At 32.7% G+C, this 23849-nt stretch overlaps 1 protein-coding gene across 17 annotated transcripts in view; it reads left to right on the forward strand.

Moving 5' to 3' along the window:
* Nucleotides 1–23849, forward strand: part of LOC105200057 — a 233621-nt gene that overhangs the window by 97575 nt on the left and 112197 nt on the right. For 14 of the 17 annotated variants that reach the window (XM_039447361.1, XM_026139306.2, XM_039447400.1 and 11 more), the window contains one exon: nucleotides 23047–23106. The exons of the other annotated variants lie outside the window; for them this stretch is intronic. In XM_039447361.1, coding sequence (XP_039303295.1) covers nucleotides 23047–23106 — 60 coding nt within the window. The remainder of the gene's footprint in view (nucleotides 1–23046; nucleotides 23107–23849) is intronic. 17 annotated transcript variants of the gene reach the window in all.

Genomic DNA, 23849 nt, shown 5'->3' on the forward strand with positions numbered 1-23849 from the left:
AAAATTTGATAAATGTATCATTAGATATATTTAAAAATTAAAAAAGAAATCTATGAAAGAATTAGAGAATTTACATTTATATTTCCAGATAACATCAATGTCTTGTAGATATCTAAAAGATATCTTATTAAAGTATTTTTAAGATATTTCTAGAAGATTTATTATTACTTAAAATGTCTTTTAGATTTCTAAACAATATTTTCAAGACATTTTTACAAGATATCTGAAATTATATCTCGAAATGTTGCGTAAGATATCTTTTAGATCGCTAAAAGATACCTTTTCGATGCTTTTCGGAAATTGCAAAACATCTCAAAACATAGCAAGACATCTTTTAGAAATCTAAAAGAAATCTTCTTGTTTATGTGGGCTGTTTAGGCTTGATGTATTAGAGAACTCATGTCGCTCGAATGTGAATCGGAATTTATCTTGTTTTCATCGATTGTATTTTATACAGACATACATAAGTTCCTTTCTATTTTAATGAAAGTACTTCAATCACATCATTTAATCAGACAAAGAAATGCCAATGCACACGCTCCCGAAAGCGTCCTACTCTCTGAGAAAAATTATTTTCTTTCTCTGTGTTTTAGTTTCTTAAAAATTTTTAATGATTTCGTTTTTATTCGTATTATTATTTATATTGTTAACGCATTCGCTTTCTGTCACGTTTTAATCACTTCATATATACATCCTGTTATCGCGATTTTATTACGATATATACAATGTATTATTTTTTGTGTAACATGCACAGGGTAAAACATTTCAAATGTAATAGGTCGAATATTTTAGAAAATACGGAAGATACGGAAAAATGTTTCAGACAAAAGTTGTATGGTTTGAAGAAAAACAAATAACGATAAAATCAATTTTTTGAAAAAATCGGTTTTTTAAGATCATATTAAATGTTATCGTCTTTTATTTAAATAGAATTATGATATTTTTACATATTATACGAATTTTCTGCTTTACATATATAAGTGTTAAAATAATGTTATCAAAAATCAATAGTTAACACTTTAGACATATGTCGTACTTTACTGTTATGTTTTTATATAAAATCTAAAATATTTTGTAAATTATTGTTTTTTTTATAATTTTAATTTATCTTTCTTATGCACAGAATAATGAGAAGAATTAATTGGTATAAAAAAAACGTATTGTACTTTTCAAAAATATGTAATTGCATATTGTAAATTGCATTTTTTCTCTTATTACGTTTGAAAATGTTTAATCTTTATACACAATGTCCCATTTTAATTACTTAACTCAAATATCTTCAAAAAAACATATTTAAAAACATGATTTGGACAAAAGTTACATTAGTGTATGAAAGGAGTCAATATTACTAAAATTATTGATAAAAAAATTAAATTTTTAAAATCTCGTGAAGATCATTTTATAACATGGAATTATTTGGTTTTTTATATAATTCTTTTAATTGCTTTACATATACAATGAAAATAGATGTTAAAGTAGAATTATTAAAAAGTCAATATAAGTTTATAAGATAATTTTACTTAATTAATTCATATATGTTATGAAATATAGGGTGATGTGGGGCGGGTTTTTGTTTGCCTCTATAAAAGTGTCAAAAAATTGAATTTTTGAACAATCAATGGTTGTTTTCACTAGCCCTCAATTGATCAACCAAAAGTTGCACGCTGTCTGACTAACCGGGGTACCGGGTACCCATATATACATTTTATATAGAAAAAACAAGAAAAGAAAATATTTTATACATATGTATGATATATTTTGACAGATAAAAGAACAATTGATTTATACATATATTAGAAATAATATAAGTGCTTTATACATATAAATACGACTCTCGAGTTTTTATTCCTTTTCGTAACAAATATTACATTTATCGTTTTACAATGTTCGTTGCAGATTGGTTTACAACAGTTGGCACAATTTTTTCTTGGTTTTCTTCGCTTTCGAATTTACTTATTACTACATATATACCAAGCACCAATAACTTTTTTCCTTCCTGTTTTGTCGTTTTTGGTAACTCAAGAAGTGGAAGCTAAAGCAGTTTCGTCAATAACGTTGACAGATTTTTGTAGCATGCATTTGATGCAAGTCCTCGAGGGAAAGTGTCGCATTATTTAAACATTTTGCGACCGATCTTGAATCATTAAAAGGCATAATTCTTCTCCTAATTGACGTAAAAATATGCTGCGTGCATTACATTTTTTCCTCAGTATATAATTAATTGCTACATAAATTAAGGAGAGCTGCAATGTCCAGGATATTATCGAATAATGCGAGAGGACATCTATTTGTCTTTCTGTGTGTAGTATACTGTCCAAGTAAGTGGCCTATTACATCTACGCCAGATTTTATCTTATAAAAATGTACAATTTCTGGTTTTTCTTTTTCTCCAGACGTTGCGATGGATTTGTTTTTTTCAAAGTTCTTACTACCGTCAAATTCCATGATAATAGATGTTTTGCAAATGTCAAAGTTGTAAAAGAAAAAGTTCTTTGAAAAAGAACAAATCTTATATTCCTGAAAAAATGGCACCATCTAATTTACATCAAGTATTTTCTGCAGTGTGCGGATTCCAAAACAACATAACAATTTGTTCTTAGCTTCTGAAAATGCAAAAAGCAGTTATACACTTTTGTCAAAAATGCATCATACCATTGCCACGTCTGACGAAAAAGAAAAACCAGAAATTGTACATTTTTATAATAAGACAATATCTGGCGTAGATGTAATGAACCACTTACTTGGACAGTACTACATACAGAAAGACAAATAGATGACCCCTCGCATTATTCTATAATATCCTAGACATTGCAGCTCTCATTGTCTACCTAATTTATATGACAAATAATTATATGCTAAGGAAAAGAAGCAATCTATGCAGCATATTTTTATGTCAATTAGGAGAAGAATTATATTTCCCAATTATTCAAGACCGGTCGCAAAATGATCAAATAATGCAGCACTTTTCCTCAAAGACTTGCATCAAACGTAAGCTACAAAAATCTTTCAATGTTATTGACAAAACCGCTTTGGCTTCCATTTCTCGAGTTATTAAAAACGACAAAACAGGAAGGAAAAAAAGTTATTGTTGCCTGTTATACATGTATATGCAGTAGGAGAAATGAGTTGAGGACCAAATGTCGACAGGCTGGGGTTCTGCTGGGAGAAACACCTAGTGAGGACCTGGCCAGGGACATAAGGTCCTTGAATAGAAGGAATGCCAGACAGTGCAAATACTGGTCATGGGACCTTCAATTATCACCTGCATAAGCTGAGCCGATCTGATACGACCGAGTGTAAGGCATGTGGGGAGGAGAAGGAGACGAGTCTCCACATTCTTTGTGATTGCCCGGTCTATGCTGGGCTAAAGCTAAAGCTGCTAGTCTCGGCATTTCCCGAGCCAGGGCAGATAAGCGGGCTACCGATGAGGGACTTGAGTCTCTTTTGGAGAGAATCAGGGCTTCCATAGATAGCGGACCACTGGAGGAAGGCACAATGAACTGCAGTCTGCGTGCCATAGACGGATCTTCGGCTGTGAAGACCGCCTCCTCAGTTTCATTATTATTATTATTATTATATATGTTATAATAAGAAAATTCCGAAGCAAAGAAAAACAAGAAAAAATTGTGCCGACTGTTGTAAACCAATCTACAACGAACATTGTAAAACAGTAGATAAATATTTTGCTACGAAAAGGAATAAAAACTCGAGAGCCGTATTTATATAAAGCATTTATATTATTTCTAATATATGTATAAATTAATTGTCCTTTTATCTGTCGAAATACATCATATATACGTATAAGATATTTCCCTTTCTCGTCCTCTATATAAAATGTGTATATGGGTACCCGGGTACCCTGGTTGGTCAACAAAGGGCTAGTCAACTTTGACAATCAAGAACTCATTTTTTCCTGACATGTTTTTAAATAAACGGTTAAATTTACGTAAAATTGTCCAAATAATAGGAATCCAAAGCCTTTTGACGCGATTTTAAGTAGAACATACCGAAATTGAAACAAAAGCACGAAATGGGTATCCGGGTACCCGGTTGGTCAATTGAGGGCTAGAGGATAAAAAAAACTAACTTTTTATAATTGCAAATTTTCAAAGTTTTGATTTTAAGTTGTATTTTTAGCTATTTTTCCAAAACAAAAAATTTTGGACTTTTAAAAAATGGTGAGGTAAAGTGGGACACCAAAGAAATTCAGTCAAAACAGCCATAAAAACCTATTTAAATTGACTTCTATGTTTAATCAACACTTCTAAATAATAAATAATTGAAAGTAGAGCAATAAAATCCTTCCCTCTCTCACAAGTTTCAATAAAAAGAAATTTTTCAATTTAGTCAAATGAAACGTTTATTTTAACGTTTTTTTTTATTTTCTTTGTGTATAAGTAATAACATTCCAAATAATTAATAAAATCACTAATTCTTCAAGAAAATATGTGAAAATGACTTTATTGGCGTGCGCCACTTTACACCACTTAAAATGCCCCACTTTACCCCACAACGTTAATTTGCATGCAATCATTCATTCCCAAAACTAGATTAAGTTTCTACATTTTTTTATTAAAAAAAAAATAGAAAAACGATAACTTTCCTTTGTTCAACACTTAAAAAACTTGCTTAAATCACGAGTGTAATGAACACAAGAAAAAACTTTGTGAGAGTAACTTTTAAGGTCGATCTCGTACAGCAACAAAATGTTTGTACACAAACTCCAATGGCTAATTGAAACATGAGCTGTCATGATAAGCAACAGATAATAGTTTTTTGTTTTGCTCTAAACTCACTACTACTAAAAATTTTGATGGTTCCCCACTTTATCCCACGCCCCATTTTACCCTACATCATCCTACAATATTTCATAATTTACAAATTTTTATACAGAATAATTAGAGAATAATTAATAAAAACTAAGCACTATATTATGTAAAAATATCATATAATTCCATTGAAAAAATTGTTATCTCGATGTGATTTTAAAAAAATCGTCTTTTTTTAAAATTGATTTTACTACATATTTATCCTGTTTCCAATCTAACGCAACTTTTATTTGGAACATTTTTTTTAATACGTTTCTTTTAAAATATTTGCAGTATGCAATTAAAATGATACATTCCTGTATACATTAAGAAAAAAATTTTTGGAAAAAGAAATTTTTTTTGGTTTTAATAAAAACTGTATGTTTATATACAACTGTGAAGGCATTTATTTGAAATAAGATTATATAATATTTATTTATTGGAAAAATATTATTTTTCTATTAAGTGAATTATTTACTAATTATATAAACTATGTTATTAAATAACGTCATGATGTTATCTGACAATCAGTCGTTACAGGGCATTTTTACTTTCCAAACTTTCTGAAACTTTTTCAAGATATATTTTAGTATTGAATTACGTTAGTATTGAATAATTTTTAATTTTTATAATCTTTGGTTTGTTCAAACTGCATACGAATTTCTTTGCAACACATTTATTTAGTTTTTTTTTAGAAAAGAAAGATTTTGTAATATGCTTCTGAAGCATTAATATTATATATTGCAGCTTCGTGACTGCATCCGACGAATATGCGGCACTCAGTTCGAATAAGCCGGAGATTGCAAAAATTAAAAATTATTGTTTAGCACTAAGAACTGCTGACTGACATAGCTCTAATCTTATGTTTAAATATTATTTATATAATTAAGTAAATCAAATTTTAATAAATATATGTTTGTTGAAATTAAGAACTTTTTTCTCAATGTATATACATTTATATATGTATAGTGGGCCTTGTAATTTATAATTTTAATGGCAGATTTTCTAATGAATTTAGAGTTGATTCTTTTGAAGGGCTACATATACCTAGGTCAAGGATGAACGTTGCAAATTTTTTCTTCCAAAAAACTAAAAAAGTATTGTGTACATCTAAAAATATATAGATTTTTATCTATAATTTCTGTAATTACAATATTCTTAACGTAGTTTTCAATTTTAATTGATATTTGTAATGCGATTTTTCTAAAATAGTTTCTGCAGTAACCATTGTAACTTTATTATTTGTTATCTGAAACAAAGAGTCAAAATATTTTTCTGAAAAAGATGCAACAATTAATTTTTTACGTACTCGATTTAAAAAGAATAATGATTTTTCGCAAAATCGTAACTGTTTGAATGTATGTACATGTGTGAATTTCTAGTAAAGAAATCTTACTTTCTAAATTTACTAGGTATGCAACTTAATTCTCGGCCTTTTCAAAAATATATGTTATTTATTTACATAAAAATGAATAATCTTTCAATCTTCGAAATAGTCTTCGTTATTTCTTATACACTTTTGCCATTTTTCGGGTAACTGACGAAATCTGCTTCGCAAAAATGATGATGGTTTCGAGTTGATAAATTTGTTGATGCTTTTGTTAACCTCCTGAAAATTTGAAGTAGGAAAATCAATTAGGTGATGTTGGTCGGATTCAAAAATACAGTAACCTGCAAGGGCAAAGTCCCGTATCGGAGATGGCTTCCAAAGTTGTTCTTGCGCATTGTCGTGAAGCAAAATCACCTTTTCTCCTTCCAGTACCAGTAAAAAGGTTTTTTCTCGAGTGCATCATTCAATCTAACCAAATTGCTGCTGATAACCAATTGCTGCTGATTCAGAGGTGACAATACCGGGTTTGAGCAATGCATAGTAAATAAACCTCTTTCTGGTTTGACCAAATATACGGCAACATTTTTTTTGCTTGAATATTTTATTTTGTACTGGTTGATGACTTACTTGAATAAACCACAATTTTCGCCTTTCATAAATGTTAAAGATTTATCATTTTATCTTTGTTGTTTAATGTTAAAAATAAAATAATATCTCTAATGTTTTTGAACGCATGAAAATAATAAATTAGGAAAATTCAAAACAATAGAACGTTATATAAATATATAATTTTGTAACAAAATACAGTATTTTTTAAGTTAAACCAATTTTTCAAATTTATTTTTGCACTAACCATATTACCATCATTATTAACAAAGTTATTCAATACAATAAAAATGGGTACCATATTTCCTTCTTCTCCCCTTTATAATTTAACAAAAAACACACCAACTCGTTAAATGCAAAGCAATAAATCAAGAGACAAACGATTAATTAGCGCGCGAACGATAAGATGTTTATTTGTATGAATTATTTAAAAGTCTTTATAGAACCGTCTCTCAAATAACAAGCTAGACAATCCATCACATTAAATTATATTTAACGTTTTCCACCCATTTTAACAAAACAAAATGCTTGTACTATTTCACGTAAAATCATATATCAATAATGTAATCTTTTACCATATAAAATAGCTTTTATATACTTTCTATAATAAAATAGTATATGCAATCTAGTAACGATTGCCTGTCATCGGTTACAATAATTGTTAAATACCTTACAGTTATTATTTAGCATAAGTATATGAATTAAAAATAAGAATAAGCGTGAAAAGAAGATTAAAATAATGTAACTTTGATAAACTAAAAAATTTAATATTTCAAGATATCGATGAGATAAATATACTGAGGGAATTACTAAATTATAATTAGGTTACAATTGTAAATATATATTAAATGAAATTTTATGTATACGTTAAGAGTTGTCGTTTCCTTGATAAAAATATATTTAATTGGACATATTAATTGGCTATAGATATTTTTAAGTTTTTCAGATTAGATTTAGTACAGTGTACAAAGTAGACTATTTACACGTGAATATCTTAAAAGGATTTTACAAAAAACATTTCAGATAAAAGTTTTATGGCTTCGAGGGGGACATAAGGGGATGTTATTGGTTTGACCTTGGAGAGTCAAGTTCACATGAAGGTACCTTCAATTTCTTAAGAAAATTAAGCAGTCAAATAGCTTAAAAATAAAGCTCTTTTTTATGAGTCAATTACAAAAAAGCTTACCCAGATTTATCCTTTTGCTATGTTTATTGCTAGCATGTAGATAAAAAAATATTTCCTAATGTCCAAAATGTTCATTCAGAATTTCAGAATCGCCTTTATTATTATTTAGCAAACAACAGAGAACATTTTGAGCATTTGTTATAATAAATAACGAAATTTTATGCAGTAACTATACCTTGTTATTTTCTTAAATATCTCCTAAAATAGTAATCAAACAAAAAAATGTTTCGTACAGAAGTTACTTATTTTTTTTATGTAGAATAAGATCCTGTAATATAAAATATACATTTTTATTAAAAAAAAAAAAAAAAACAAATTTGACTTTCAAATTACGTTGAAAACGCCCTCCAAATAAAAAATTGAGAGTGCTGTTCTCTTTCCCCCTCGAAATCATGGAAAAAGTGTTTTAACTTTTTTTTGTATCTTTCATATTTTTCAAGATAATCAGCTTGAAAGTTTTCAAATAAACACTCTGTATATTTAAAAAATGGCATGACAAAGAGATAACTGTACAAGAATTTGAAGAAATATATTCTTAATCTTATAGCGATACAAAATATAAAAAGGACATAGCAACATTTTTTCTTGTAGGATGTTGTTCATTAGAAATAATTATAATTTTCGGTCAAACCTAAAAAAAAAAAAAACAGGAATCGCAACAAAGTTATTAAAATAACTGGCGAAAAACGATGATTTTGTTTTAAATAATTTCTTTTGCAAAAAACGTGACTTTTTAATCATTGTCGCGGACTCTCCATGTGAGTGCCGCATTTGTGTCTCTGAATAATAATTGATAATTCTTTTTTCGGTTACGGACCTTTTGTATCATTCATTCAATATTTTAACTATAAAATAGTGTAGTTGTTGCATTTTTCCTATCAAGTGATTAGCCTTTTATCTAATCAGTAAGATATGTTATGCGACACGGAGTGCCATGCACTTCTTAAAATGTAAGGCAATTATTACAATTTATATAAGTAAAATCTTACTTATATAAATTGTAATAATGCGAGATGTTATTTGTTTACCACATTTTTATTTATTTTTAGTTCTATTAGTGTTTAATATTTCTTTCTCACCGCTAACTTTGAACAAATTATGTTAGAGTTAGGTTACACATTAGGTTTCTGTTATATTAGGGCCATTTTTCTTTTGAGCCGTTGCCGAAGACGGACGTGTTTTCGTGCGCTCCGCATACTCGATCACGCTGTGTTCACGTGCTCATGCTTTTACGTTCGCATCATATACTTGTGACTTTAATTGCTATTAATCATCTGGGCATATTGGTGTACGGATCGGTGACTCTAAGCAAAGCTTGTGCGTGTATGTAACCTACTGCACTGTGAACTGCACTCTTATGTATCTTTAACGGCGTCGCGCTGTTTTGCCTGGTCACGTCGTGGACACGCTCGCTTTGTATACCAGCGACTTAAAATTATTTTAACCATCGGAGTTTACTGATGGTGTGCGGGTCGGTGACTTTTCGTGAGATCTGTGCGTGTACGCAACCTATTGCATTGTGAACTGCATAACCGCAATCCTTATATCGCAATACTCTTGACGGCATCGCACTACTTTGCGTGGCCGCGCTCGCGTGGACATATTTGCTTCGCCTATTCGCGACTTTAACTATTATTCATTATCACTTGTGTATGGGCCGGTGTTTTTTGGCTGTAACCCTGAATGCATTATTGACTGCTCGAGTGATCTAGTGTTGCATTACGCTTCTGGCTTGTCGTGACCTTTGACGCGCTGCAAATTGACTGTGACTTTTGCGCCATGGCTCAGCACTGTCTAAAGTGCAAGCGTTTCCTACCAGCATCATTTTTGTGTACTGCGTGTGGCACCTACAATAATTTGCCACATAGTAACACCCCTCCTGTAAATTCAAAAGCATTTTTGTGCCCATCTGCCTCGGGCGTCTCCGCCGTTATAAAGATATCTTCCCACCAACCATCGCGCTATGCGTCTGGGTCCCAGCCTGCTACTTTGGATCCTGCGGCGTCGCTACTTAACACCCACCGTCTGACCTACTTAACACTCTAACTACTATCAACTCTAGTATATTGGTACTGGCGACAAAAATTAATGGTCTGGAATAGAAGATCGGGCTCATTGACTCAATTAACGTTAAGCTCGATTCCCTAGACTCAAGAACGCATCACGTCGAAGGGATGATGTCGGGGATTGATAGGGTGCGTTTGTCAGTTGGCCACTGTAGGCCGGCTCGCTGCCTGTCAGGATTCTCTTGCTGATGAGGAAGTCGATTAGCAATGCTCGAGACTGGAGCGCTCTTTGGCGTCCTCTTCATCCGCGGGAAATTGTGGCCTGGAGGATGTAATGGCTCGCCTCGATCGGTGCAAGCGTGACCAGAGAGATCGAGAACTTATTATTTTTTGGCATCCCGGATATTCAACGCGAGGACAGGCTAAACACACTCAGACTTGTGTCCTCATGTCTGGGCTCAACTTTCTCACCCAGTGATATTGAGTTCTCGCGTAGGATTGCAGCTCGCTCTTCCTCGTCATCGCCGATTGTCGTTAAGTTCACGACTATTGCCAGGAGGAACGAGTGGATTGTCCGCGGTCGTCGCTATAGAAATCTTGTTGCCTTGTGGACTCCTGGCCTCCAAATAAAGTAAACATTCTTGAGCGTGCCACGCTGTCTAAGCGGAGAGTTTTTGCTAAGGCAAGGAACATCGCGGCGCGCAGTGGGGTCAAATATATCTGGATGCGTCGTAATGTGGTTTACTTCCGTTCTGATGGCCAGTCCTCTCACCGTTATGTGTTGCCTGAATTGATGCATCGTGCTTCTGTCAAAGGATGCTCGGCTGCGGTTTTGTCAGCCCAGCCTTGGTCCTCATCGTCTCCGCGGGCCGTGTCCTGACTCGCCTCGTCTGCCTCTCCATCTCACGTTTCTCTTTCCAAAACACTGCATCTCCCTTAACTCTTGTCTCTGACTCTCTATCCTTTTGCTTGTCGTCCCCTTTCTTTACTCTATCAGTGTCTTCATCGCCGTCAAACGCGCATAGGGACAGCTGTCACTCATTTGCTGAGTTGCCTCTGCAATTATCATCATACAACAACTTTTTCTGCATTGCACATGTAAACGCCTGCTCTTTAACGCCACATTTTTCTACGATTAAAGATTTACTGCTATTAAATTGACTTGATGTCCTTGCCATTAGCGAGATTTGGCTGAGCGAGAGAGACAACTCCAATTTCTTGTCTATCGACGGCTACCGCCTCGTTCGCTCTGACAGATCGTCTGGTGCGCGTGGGGGCGGCGCGACCTTATATATCTACGACCTTTTGTCATTTACAACTCTTGATTCTCCCTCCCTGAAATCAACTATAGATCTAGTTGGTGCTATTATTTACCTGTGTAACAAGCGCTTAACCGTCTTTTCTGTGTACCGGTCTCCACATTCTTTCGGACTTGCATATTGTCAAATCCTACCTGGCGCGCGTCGCGTCTACAACTGATGCAATTATCTGCACTGGCGACTTTTACATAAATATGCTTGACCGTTTAAACGTAGGTGTGCGTCACTTAAAAAATATTATGTCATACTTTTCCCTCAAACAAGTTATAACCTTTCTCATTCTAGTTACACGCAACACGGCTACGCTGATTGATTTACTTTTCATTTTTTCTAACTTAGTTCTTTTTAATGCTGAAGTATACAACATTGTATGAGTACTTTATCTCTTCTCTTTCTACAGTTACATGATCTTCTATATTTGGCCATTTTCTTTCCCTGCGGTAGATGTCCCTTTCCATTTCCGTCCTATTTTTATGTTAGACCTGTACGGGGTGCTAAGGAGCTCACTTTAGCTAGTCCTTTCGACCTCTCCGGAGTTATTCTTTTTTACTCCATTCCGCAACCTGTCTTTAATCTCTCCTTCATATTCAAAATTTTTGTTTTTCTGAAAATGTGTTCCCTTTGTCCTGGAAGCTATCTGTTATCTTTCCCTTTCCTAAATCTTGTGATTTAGATTCCTTGTCTTTTCTTCGTTCTATTTCTCTTCCTCCTTTTCTTTCTAAACTTCTCGAATCCATATGCTTCCGACAATTAAACTCTTTCTTAGCAGATATTATTCCCAAATTCCAGTCTGGATTTCGTCATCTGCATAGCACAACTACTGTTCTACTACATCTATCCAATAGTCTTTACTAGTCTCGATAAAAGTTTACTGTCGTCTCTCAATAAAAGTTTACTTACGTTTGATTTCTCAAAAGCCTTTGACACTGTGAACCATGAACTGCTGCTTGCAAAGCTGCATCACTACGGGTTATTCAATTTGGCTCTCTCCTTCTTTCGCTCCTATTTAATTAATCGTTCTCAACGCGTAATAACCTACAATCCACTACTCACTTTTTTCTCATCTCGCACGGTTCTGGTGTCCCGCAGGGTCCACTCCTCTTTAGTATTTTTGTAGTTGATGCCACACTGCTACCGCTCTTGTCTCACATGTACTTATATGTTGATGATATGCTGCTTGTCAACTCGTTTCATAGCTCTGACTTGCCTGCCACACAATCTCTTCTAAACGCTGATCTTTAGATGATATTTGATTGGTCACAGACAAATGGCCGTTACTTAAATCTTTCTCAGTCCTTTCTTATGATCGTCGGCTCCTCTCAGTCCTTATCTTCCCCATCACCGTCCACTTAAATTCGATTCCCATTATCTCCCCCTCCCCTTTCTATCAAAATCCTGGGCCTGCACGCGGATCTTCTATGGTCTTTTGAATCCCATGTTACAATCAAGTGCAAAGTTGCGTACTTTTGTCTTCGTCTATTGTATGCTCTACGAAATATTTTGTTTACTTTGCAAAAGCTCCTTGTCTCGCAATTTTTTGTCCTGTCTCTATTCGATTACGTAGATATTGTGTATATTCCTGCAATAACCAAAAACCTCTTAAACAGAATCCTACTTATTCAAAATTCCTGTTTGCGTTTTGCGTACGGCACTAGGAAATTTGACCACATTACGCCTTTTTTTGCAGCTTCTGGATGGTTAAATATCTACCAGAAACACGTGTTTCATTTGTGCTGCCTTATTTTCAACGTATTACATAACAATAGTCTTCAACATCTTCATGAACGTCTACATTTTTGCAATGAATTTTATTCGGACTCGTTCTCTAGCACAAGATTTCAATCTTTCCTGGCCTACCCTGTTCACAGATCGTCCAGATTCCGATCTGCGTTTTCATATGCTGCTGTCAGGCACTACAATTCCCTGCTATATATACATTTTTCTTCTTCTCCCCAAACTGATTTAAGACTGCCGCCTCTAAGCACATTCTGCTTTCAGTAAGCTACTATTCTTATTATTAAATATTATTTTTGGCTTCTAGGCTTTATCTTGTATGCTACTATCATTACTCTGTATACCACTATTAATATTTCTGCGCTCTTTGAATTGTGTTTTATATTTTTATTTCTATGCTTGATTTCTATATCGTTATTATTTTACTATTTTGTATATCATTATTATTACTTTGTACAACATTATTATTATTTATATGCTTCTGAATTGGGCTTCGTACTTCATACATTACTTTACATTCTTGCTTACAATGAATAATATTATTTATTTTTGCTTTTAGGCTTTATTTTGCATGCCCTATCATTATTCTGCATACCACTATTATTATTTTCTGCACTTTTTGAATTACGTTTAATACTTTTATTTCTGTGCCTGATTTCTATGTTGTTATTATTTTACTATTTTGTATACCATTACTATTACTTTGTATACCACTATTATTATTTATGTGTTCTTCGAACTGTGTTTTGCACTTTTTATATTACTTTATACTCTTCGTTATAACGAATAATATTATTTACGCTTCTAGGCTGTATCTTGTATGCCACTATCATTATTCTGGATACCACTATTATTATTTCTGCGCTTTTTGTATTGTGTTACATATTTTTATTTCTATGCTTTATTTCTATGTTATTATTATTTTATTACTTCGTATGCCATTATTATAATTTTATAAATTATTATTATTTTTGTGCTCTTCGGTTTGTATTTCCACATTATTTTATATTCTTTGAATTGTGTTTTTATACTTTTTAATATTTTAAGTGTCTTTAGTGTGTTAGGGCTTAGGTTCTCATACAGTAGTCTTGCTAATACCTTGCCTTTTGATGTATAAACATTTGCACTTCAATAAAGATATATATATTAAGTGCGCAAAAAAGTTCTGAGCTTTAGATTTCATATAATCAAAACAATAATTTAAATTTTATTTATTTTCCCGCCTTTTTGCTGTTTTAAAGCGTTAACATTTGGTCTTCTAAAATGCCATAAAGTTTGGCGTTTAATGCGCATAACCTTAAAAATCAGTATTGTTTACGATGACAATAACAAAAGAGCATATTCAATTTTCCATCTACTTTACGTTTTATTTGAAGAAAAATGCTGCTGAAATGATTTGTGCTGCATATGGAGGTAACGCTATAAGCTATGCTACATGTAAAAGATACCAACAACAATTAACCAATTTGAGCAATGAATTAAAAGAAAAGAGATCGTTTACACGCCAAGGAAGTCTTAAAGTGATACTGCTTCATGACAATGCGCGACCACATGTTGCGAAAGCGACTCAAGATCATATTTTTGCGATAGGCTGGAAACTTCTTCCACACGCGGCATATAGCCCAGACATAGCGCCTTCCGATTACCATCTATTCCGGTCATTGCAGCATCACTTGGCTGATATACATTTTGTAGAATTTGAAGAGATACGAAAAAGCATTGATGACTTTATCACATCAAAGCCGGTGAGCTTCTTTTGTCAAAAAATTCGCAATCTACGGGAAAGATGGTAAAAGATCATTAATGCAAACGGGAAGTACTTTGCTGATTAATATTTTTTTGTTTATTTTTGAATAAAAATTGAATTTAAAAAAAAAATTCAAAATTTTTTTGCGCACCTAATAATAGATAAACAGTCAAGACAAAATAAATTTGGAAACAATTTTAGAAACATCCTGGATGAACCTTTTTTTTCCCATCATAAAGTCTAAAAATGTTAAATCGGGAGTAAGTATTGTATTTAGAGAGGAAGATAACTTTGATTATTTATAATTATTTATAATTACTACTTTATATTTTTTTTAAGCATTAAAAAAAATTATTTTATATTTTCTTAGCGTGCCACACGTTTGTCAACGCATAGGCTATCGCTTCTGGATATATCTGTAAATATATGGAACCTACTGTCTTAATGCTGGTTCCGAATGGAACCATTTCTTGGCTCCGAATTTATTTTTAACCCTTAAACACACTGATCCCGTAAAATACGTAAACACATTTTCCGGTCTGGGAGACTTTTTCAACTTTGTGAAATTATAATTTTGGTTCCAATCAATTTTTTTCAACAATCTTTTTTTTCAAATAAAAGTTTAAAATCTCAAAAATGTGACTGCATAATTGGCATTGCTGAAAAATAATTTATTGTGTGTAAAAGAAAAACCATTAAGCAAAAATAAAAAATTATTAAAAAATCCACTCTTCTTTTAAAAAATTATATCGTAACAAAAAGGATAGTATTTAAGGACTTTAAAATAGCGTTTTAAAGCTACAGAGTCATACTTAAAAAAATTATGGCATTGTCATTTCTTCTAAAGAGTGTAATTGTGTTACAAGGAAAATATGAAATATTTTTGGGTGTTTAAAAGTTTACTTTTCTTAAAAAAATCATATTTTTTAAGGACTTTACAATACGGCGTTTTAAGGTTAATATGAGGTATATTTTATTAACTCAAGTGTCTAAAATTGAAAATTGATGTGTTTCACGATGTATTTCGGACCTTATGCAGAAGGCTCCTTTTCCACAGCATTATACACATAGTATTCTAACTTTAGACAGAGTATATGTGAGTAACACATGCGAACAAACCTGTTCAAACGTGTTTTGTCCTATTTTTTAAATATAAGATTACTCACAAAAAATTTTCATTCACACACAATGATAGTCCCACAAGCTCCCAACAAAACTTTGCTACCGTGCCGTTCGAATTCTAGTTGACCAATAAAGTTGATCAACAGTATCAATCGAGAAAGGAGGTTTTATTCAAACTTTTTTTACCCTCTGGCCTGAACCTCCGATCTCATTTCGTTTCCACACGGCAAGCATTCAAAACTTCAAATGGGGTCCTCTGACCCCTTTGTGTGTTTAAGGGTTAAATAATTATTTTTAATTTTTTATATGTGTAACCAAATTTGTAATTTTATAAAAAGAATAGACACCAAACTTTAATATTATGTTTAAATTTCAATATTATATTTTATAATGAATATATTTTACTTGCTTTTATGACGTTTTCACAATTATTTGTTCAATTATTATAACTCTGAAATAATAAATTTGTGATGTGGCACTCATTGCCGCACGCGCCCATTAACGTTCGGCCAGAAGGCGTGCTCATTTAAATATTAACATTACTCATTATGTACTACGTAATTTTATTTCGTGTGTATGTGTGCGTGTGCGTATACGTGTGCGTATATTGTATATTATGCATATATACATTACAAGGACTGTCCATATTTTTAAAGAGTATTTGCAGAATATTCTATATGAAAATACGTAGAATATTTTATGGAATGTCAGATAAAATATTTTATATATGTTTGCAGAATGTTTACAATTGTGTTCTTCATGCTACGAACATATTAATATTTGACCAGGTTTTGTATACGTTCTATAGAATATTTGAATATTCTTAATAAAAATTCTTTGAACTTTTAATTATACAATTGTTACATCCAAGGTCCTCGAGAAAGTCTTAGCATTTGTTTATTCGAGAGAGACTGTAAGGAGAGGCCTAGGGCAGGACGGAATAAACCGTTGGTCTCGCACACACGTGTTAGAGGGCGTGTGCGACGAGTCGGACGCAGCAAGTGAGTTCGAAATGGGTCAGTGTCACGAAGACTCTATGACTCCTTTTCGAACTCGTGCGTCCGTTTGGTCCTTATTTTGTGTAAGCAAATCGAATCGCTTTTACCCACGATCGGACCAAGTGCTATTCTTTTTACGAGAAAGAAATCGGAGGCCTTGGATGTCAAATAAAGTAGAAACGGGGTTTTGATGTTAAAAACCTATATATTTATTTAAAGGTAAAAATAGAATTATTTTTTAACATGTAAATTTATTTGCTATTGAAATTATAAGAAATTAAAAGTAAAAGAAATTTATAACTTCAAATAAAACCTATATATTTATTTAAAGGTAAAAATAGAATTATTTTTTAACATGTAAATTTATTTGCTATTGAAATTATAAGAAATTAAAAGTAAAAGAAATTTATAACTTCAAATCGAAACTTAAAAATATAGATACGCATACGATTATTGTATATATGAATTTATAAACGTGTATGTGTGCGTGGGTGTGTGAAGTGAGTGAGGTAATATTGTAGGAAGTTTCTATTTTACTGAGGTAGAGGCAAGTTTCGGTTGTAACTATTATTACATTGATTATTAGACTGAAGTCGGTGTATTATTCTAATCGTTTGAAATCTCGAAAAAGAAAAAGGGCTTATATAGTATGCTAAGGAAAGAAATCCTCGGGTAATTTGGTTAACTTACTCTTTTAATTGTTAAATCGGTTTCTGAGGATTTTCTTGTTGGCTCAAACTGCAGATAGGCTAGTGGCAGAGAAGATCGATGATTGAGCTTGGTCTCTAGTTGATTTCTTCAGAGTATTCAGGAGCAAAATTACAGTCTATGCGCAACCACTAGGTAGTATAATAAAACTGTTACGCAGAAAAACGAGCAGTAATAAGTCGTCCTCTGGGCTCTGTGCAGCTCTTTTTATATCAAAAAGAGTGGATGAGTCAAACACTTTTTGATCCCCCATCGGTCAAGTTCAATCAGGATTTTTTTAATCTGTCTAATCGCATTATGATTGGTCGAAAGGTGTCAATGTCGTCAAAGGATGAGAGTAAGATATTTGGATCACAACTTCCATATATGGTCTTGGCGGCAAGATCGATTCCCGGATGGAGCATGTCGATCGCCAAATTTATGATTTTGCGAGTGAGAAGTGTTTGGTCCAATATGACAGTCTGCATGACTATAACTTGTCACATTGAAGCCTCACTGTTTTTGCTACCCAATGCGAAATCTTCGCATCGGACCGTTGCGAATTTTGAGACCCTGTGCCGATATCCGCCAGCAACGCGTCGATCTCCAAATTCGCGAGCGTGTGCGAATGAGAAGTATTTACTTTAGCATGACATCTGATATGACAGTTTCTCATATCGCAATTTTTCGCTTCGCTCGCTGGACGGTACCCGTAGGCTTTCGGTGCAAATTCCAGTGCAAAAGCCTACTTACGCGGTTTTTGCATCGAGCGCGTCGAGCCATCCCGAGACTTTCTACCGACAGTACGAGTGAAGGAAAAGAATCGTGGAGCTCCGATGTAACACAATATTTGTGTGCTATTTGAAATTACATCTATACACAAGGATAGGTTCTTCATCCTTACCTAGTTGTTATTGCAGAGGTTGTGAATGTCAAATTGTAAATTTTTTAGTGAACATTTCAGGAAGTATGATTCAAAGATTATACTATAGAATAAATATTTTTAAAAAATCGTTTTTTTTATTCAGGTATATGTAGCCCCTTAAAAAAAATATTGTCAGAGTACATTGACATTTTTCAGTTATATGTCACTGGAAAAAGAAAAATTAGTTGCAAACTAGATTTCAAAAGGCCATAGAATCATATTCTTTAATTTAACTTTAAGTGAACTTTATATTAATAAAATTTTATCTTGAAATTTTAAAAAATATGAAATTTAAAATAAAAAAATTGCATTAAATAATAATATGACATTGTCACTATGAAAAAATCGACTTCAAATTCCTCAGAAAATCTGTCATTAAAATTAAAAGTCGCACAAGTTGTAAGATAATCTTATCTATATTTTGATATTGTGTATATTGTGATATTTTTAGAGCAACTCATTACGATACATTTTGTCATATATATGTTCTTTCAATATTAATGTTTATTTTGTTCTGTTACTGATATCTGTGTGAACACTCATAAGTCAAATATGCATTTTTATCTGCCGATAATGTGAATTTTCCGGTTCATCTTTTGAAACCAGACATCCAGCTGTTGATTGAACCGGTTTTCCCTTGTTTCCACTCAATCGAGTATTTCATTAATGTGCAAAAATGCAATCCTTACTTAAAGCTGGGTTTGATAACTACATTATTTACTACGTATAATAATTTGCGTTTTTAAGTGTCTTTACCATTCCATATGATATGCTGACCTTATTTAATTAAATATAGATTATATTATCTACAGTTTAAATATTTAATGATGTATTTACAATATGTAAATATATAAATTTTTAATAATTAAATATTTAACTGTAATATTTTGACATAGACACTTGAAGCTAGACTGTTAGGATAATGACAATTTATAGCAAAAAGTTTAAATATGTATTCCTTTAATTCTTGTTTGAAATATAATTCAAAGAATTTCGAGAATCTATTTGAGAATATAAAATATCTCTCAATGACAATAGGTACAATTGTTTGCTTCGTACTAAACAAATTATAAAATTTAATTTATTTCAAGGTCTCCAGTTTACTTAAATTTGCATTAAAATGAAAAAAACATTGCTTCTATAGACATAACTTTCTTATTATCCCCATATTGTAACATTAGCATTACTGTAGCAATTTTTATGTTATTAATAATCTATAACAAATATATAGTTCATAAATTATAAAATAATAAGGTAAATAAGAACCACATATAATGAAATTTTTTACAAAGGATTAATAACGTTATATTAATTATTAATGTAAATATTATATTATTATTGTATCAAAATCTATTTCCATCGATCATCGATTTCTCAACTAGTCATCGCTTGAATTTAATCGTTCACTGTCTCGCGTGATCTTCCGTGACCTCATTTTGCGTAAACCAATTTGGCCGCAATAAATTCCGCGCCATTAACTTTTTTATCTCGTCGACGACGTTCATTTCCGGACTTTTTGGAAAAATATAAACCCGATATAAACCCGACATGTATCGTGGACGATTAAACTCGATTTTCTCCATCTCGTGTGATCTTTATTTGCAGACGAAGAAATCTTTTTTTTTTTTTATACGAGTTAATATATAAATTTATCTATGTAATAGTATCACCAGTCGTGATGTTTGGTTCCAATGTTATTAAGGCGACGTTGGAGTCGTTAATTTTACTGATTCGACTTATATATGTACGACTTACAATACATTCGTACCCTTCAACAAAATGCTATTATTTGTCATTATTTGACATCAAATGACATATATGTTTGAGGTCAAAATAACGACAAATAACAGTAGTTTGCTATAAGGGACGATTCATAAAAAATCAACACACCTTTACATACTACTACATCTCATGTACATACATATGTACACAATTTGTTAAATATTCTATTCTCTTAAATTGGGCTTCCCGACTTGATTCTAACGATTCACTATTATTCATTCATTTATGCTACATCTAGCTCTGCCTTTATTTTGCACAAATAATCTGTATAACGTTTCTATGAAGTAAATTATTAATGTTGATCGTGTTAAAATCTAAGTTGATAAGAAAATTTGTAATTTTACAATTTTTTCTTGTTTTTGCCAAAAAATGGACTAGAATCATATACATTAGCATGTTTTAATTCTGTAAAAAAAATTATATTAGGAGTACAAATTGAAAACCGCCGTTTTCCAGTAGATGGCGCCAGCGGCAAATGCTGGCGCCAAACGTTAGATCAAAAATTTTAAATGTATGGTATTGGGCATCTGGCAACAATTCCTTAACATTGCAGTTGTGAATTTTTATCGGCGTTATATATTTTTTTGTGATCGAAAATGTCGAAATTTGTGCCCAATAAGCGTCATTTGCGGGAAGTTTTGCTTTTTGCCTTCAATTCGAAAAAATCTGCGGCTGAGGCGCGTCGAATGATTGTAAAAACTTATGGTGAGGCTTCCATTAATGAAAGAACATATCGAGAATGGTTCCAACGCTTCAAAAGTGGTGATTTCGGCGTAGAAGACATGGAGCGTCCCGGACAGGTGAAAAAGTTTGAAGATGCACAATTGGAAACATTACTGAATGAAGATTCATCTCAAACGCAACAGGAGCTTGCAGATTCATTGGGCGTGACTCAACAAGCTATTTCACATCGTTTGAAAACCATGGGAATGATCCAAAAGCATGGACACTGGGTGCCATACGAATTAAAGCCGAGAGACGTCGAATGGCGTTTTTTCGCGTGCGAACAGCTGCTCTAACGGCAAAAACGGAAGGGTTTTCTGCATCGTATTGTAACCGGCGATGAAAAGTGGATCCATTATGATAATCCAAAGCGAAAAAAATCGTGGAGCTACCGCGGCCATGCATCAACATCGACGGCCAAGCCAAACATCCATGGCTCGAAGCTCATGCTGTGTATTTGGTGGGACCAGCTCGGCGTGATTTATTATGAGCTGTTGCAACCGGGTGAAACCATCACAGGAGCTCGCTATCGAACACAACTAATGCGTTTGAGCCGAGCATTGTAGGAAAAACGGCCACAATACGAGCAAAGACACGAAAAAGTGATGTTGCTGCACGACAACGCTCGGCCACATGTTGCTCAGGTCGTTAAAACCTATCTGGAAACATTGAAATGGGACGTCTTACCTCATCCGCCGTATTCTCCTGACATCGCCCCTTCAGATTACCACTTGTTCCGATCAATGGCGCATGGCCTAGCTGAGCAGCACTTCCATTATTACGAAGAGGCCAAAAACTGGGTCGATTCGTAGATCGCCGCAAAAGACGAGCAGTTTTTTCGACGCGGGATTCGTATGCTGCCCGAAAGGTGGGAGAAAGTAGTGGCCAGCGATGGACAATACTTTCAAGAATAAGTATGTAACCATTTTTCAACAATCAATCCTCAAATTTTGATAAAAAACGGCGGTTTTCAATTTGTACTCCTAATATATATTTCTGCAAAAGTATATCAGTACGAAGTATAAATTATTGAAAATGTTGAACAAAATTATATTTTTGTCAGTAATACAGACGACTCCAGCATCATCTTAAAGAAAAGTAAAAGAGGGGGGGATTTAGGATTTAATAAATTTAATTACATCAAACAATTATAAAATTATATATATGAATTTTAATTGATCATAAAAATCTTTTTGTAAATCAGATGGAAATTATTATCTACTATTAGGTATTATACGGGATGAAGTTTAATGGTTGTCCTAATGTTTTACCATAAGATATGACTTACCGACTGCAACTGCAATGTTCATTTTGAATATGTATAAGTATATAATACATAATACATAAAACACACATACAGACTGAATCTTAAAATTACAGTCGGTAAGTCATCTCTTATGGTAAAACGTTGGGACAACCATTAAAATGTATATTTGATACTAACCCTGTATGTTTGATAATGATATACTATCACTACACATATTTATGACACTAGAAATTTAAAAAAGGTATTATACATGGTTGATTCTTAAAGAAACTTCAAGGAAGACAATGGTCTATTTTGATTTATCAAACTCCAAAAAACGAAGATTTATTACTTCTGTTTTTGTTGTTAACTTCTCATAATAAAATTCAAAATAAAATTTAACATTTGAAACAAATTTGACGAATGTTAATAGCTGTATACCGAGAAGCAAAAAGACTGCAACACTTTTCTTCGATGAGTTTTGAAACTTAGCCTTGCTCATAGAGCGGATAAACGTAACTGGTTAGATCCATAAGTAAAAACCAATCATCGTTTGCGCGGTGATCAGACTGCATTCCAAAACTAATAAAAAAAGTGTTGCAACCATTTTGTTTCTCAGTGTACATACATATACACATAAATAAACATGCAGTTGACTTAAAATTTTTTAATCGGCCTTGAGATTAAGGTTACGTGATTGATTATGATAAAGAGTCAGTTGGTCAAACAAAAAGGAAATAGTATTAAAGGGGGGAGGAAGAAAGAAAAAAGTAAAATGCGGAAAACATAAAAAAGAATACAGTGCCAGCTGCAAATTTTGATTGCAGTTAAGCAACCAACCGCGAAGCTACAATCGGCCAAATCAACAGAGGATGAGAACAGCGAAGGTAAGACGAATGATTCGGAGCTAAGCAAATGCCTAGGTTTTATTTCAGTTTATTTTAGCCTACTCTTTGGAAAATATTTTCCTTTCCCTCTCTCACCAATCTTCTCTCCTCACCTAGATGCTACTATTCATAACTGCCATTACTTTGCTGGCTAACAAAAGGCTTGTAGTTGAATGTTAACTTCATTACTAAACAGCTGTAATGTTTATCTTAAAGTTTGAATCGAATTAATTAAAATCTGTATTGTATATTAAGGATGTCCCAAATTTTAAATGCCGTAGATATCTCGGAAATTAATGAAAATACGAAAAATTTAATCATTGTGATATAAATAAATATATATACAATATGTACCAAAAAATGCGACTCTCTTTCATCTTTCATGTTTGATTGTAATTACCCGTACAGTACGTAATATTGTAATATAACAACAATATTGCTGTAATATTACAATATTGCTGTAATGTTACTGCGATATTGTAATATTGTAGCACGTGCTGTGCTGGTAGGATTGACAGTAACTCCACGTTTCAGCCGAAGGAAATCAAATCAAATAAATATTTTGCACAAGGACTAAATTATATTTTAATAAAAGACTCTGTTCGTTTACCTTATATAAAACCAACTTTATTTAAACCGACAATTGAAATGATAATTGTGAAAATCGCATTTCTTTGGTGCAATACTGTAAAGAAAACACATAATTTTCTTTGGTGCAATATTGTAAAGAAAACACATAAGCT

This window comes from Solenopsis invicta, chromosome 1 (genome assembly GCF_016802725.1).
Source record: "Solenopsis invicta isolate M01_SB chromosome 1, UNIL_Sinv_3.0, whole genome shotgun sequence".
NCBI classification, from domain to species: domain Eukaryota; kingdom Metazoa; phylum Arthropoda; class Insecta; order Hymenoptera; family Formicidae; genus Solenopsis; species Solenopsis invicta.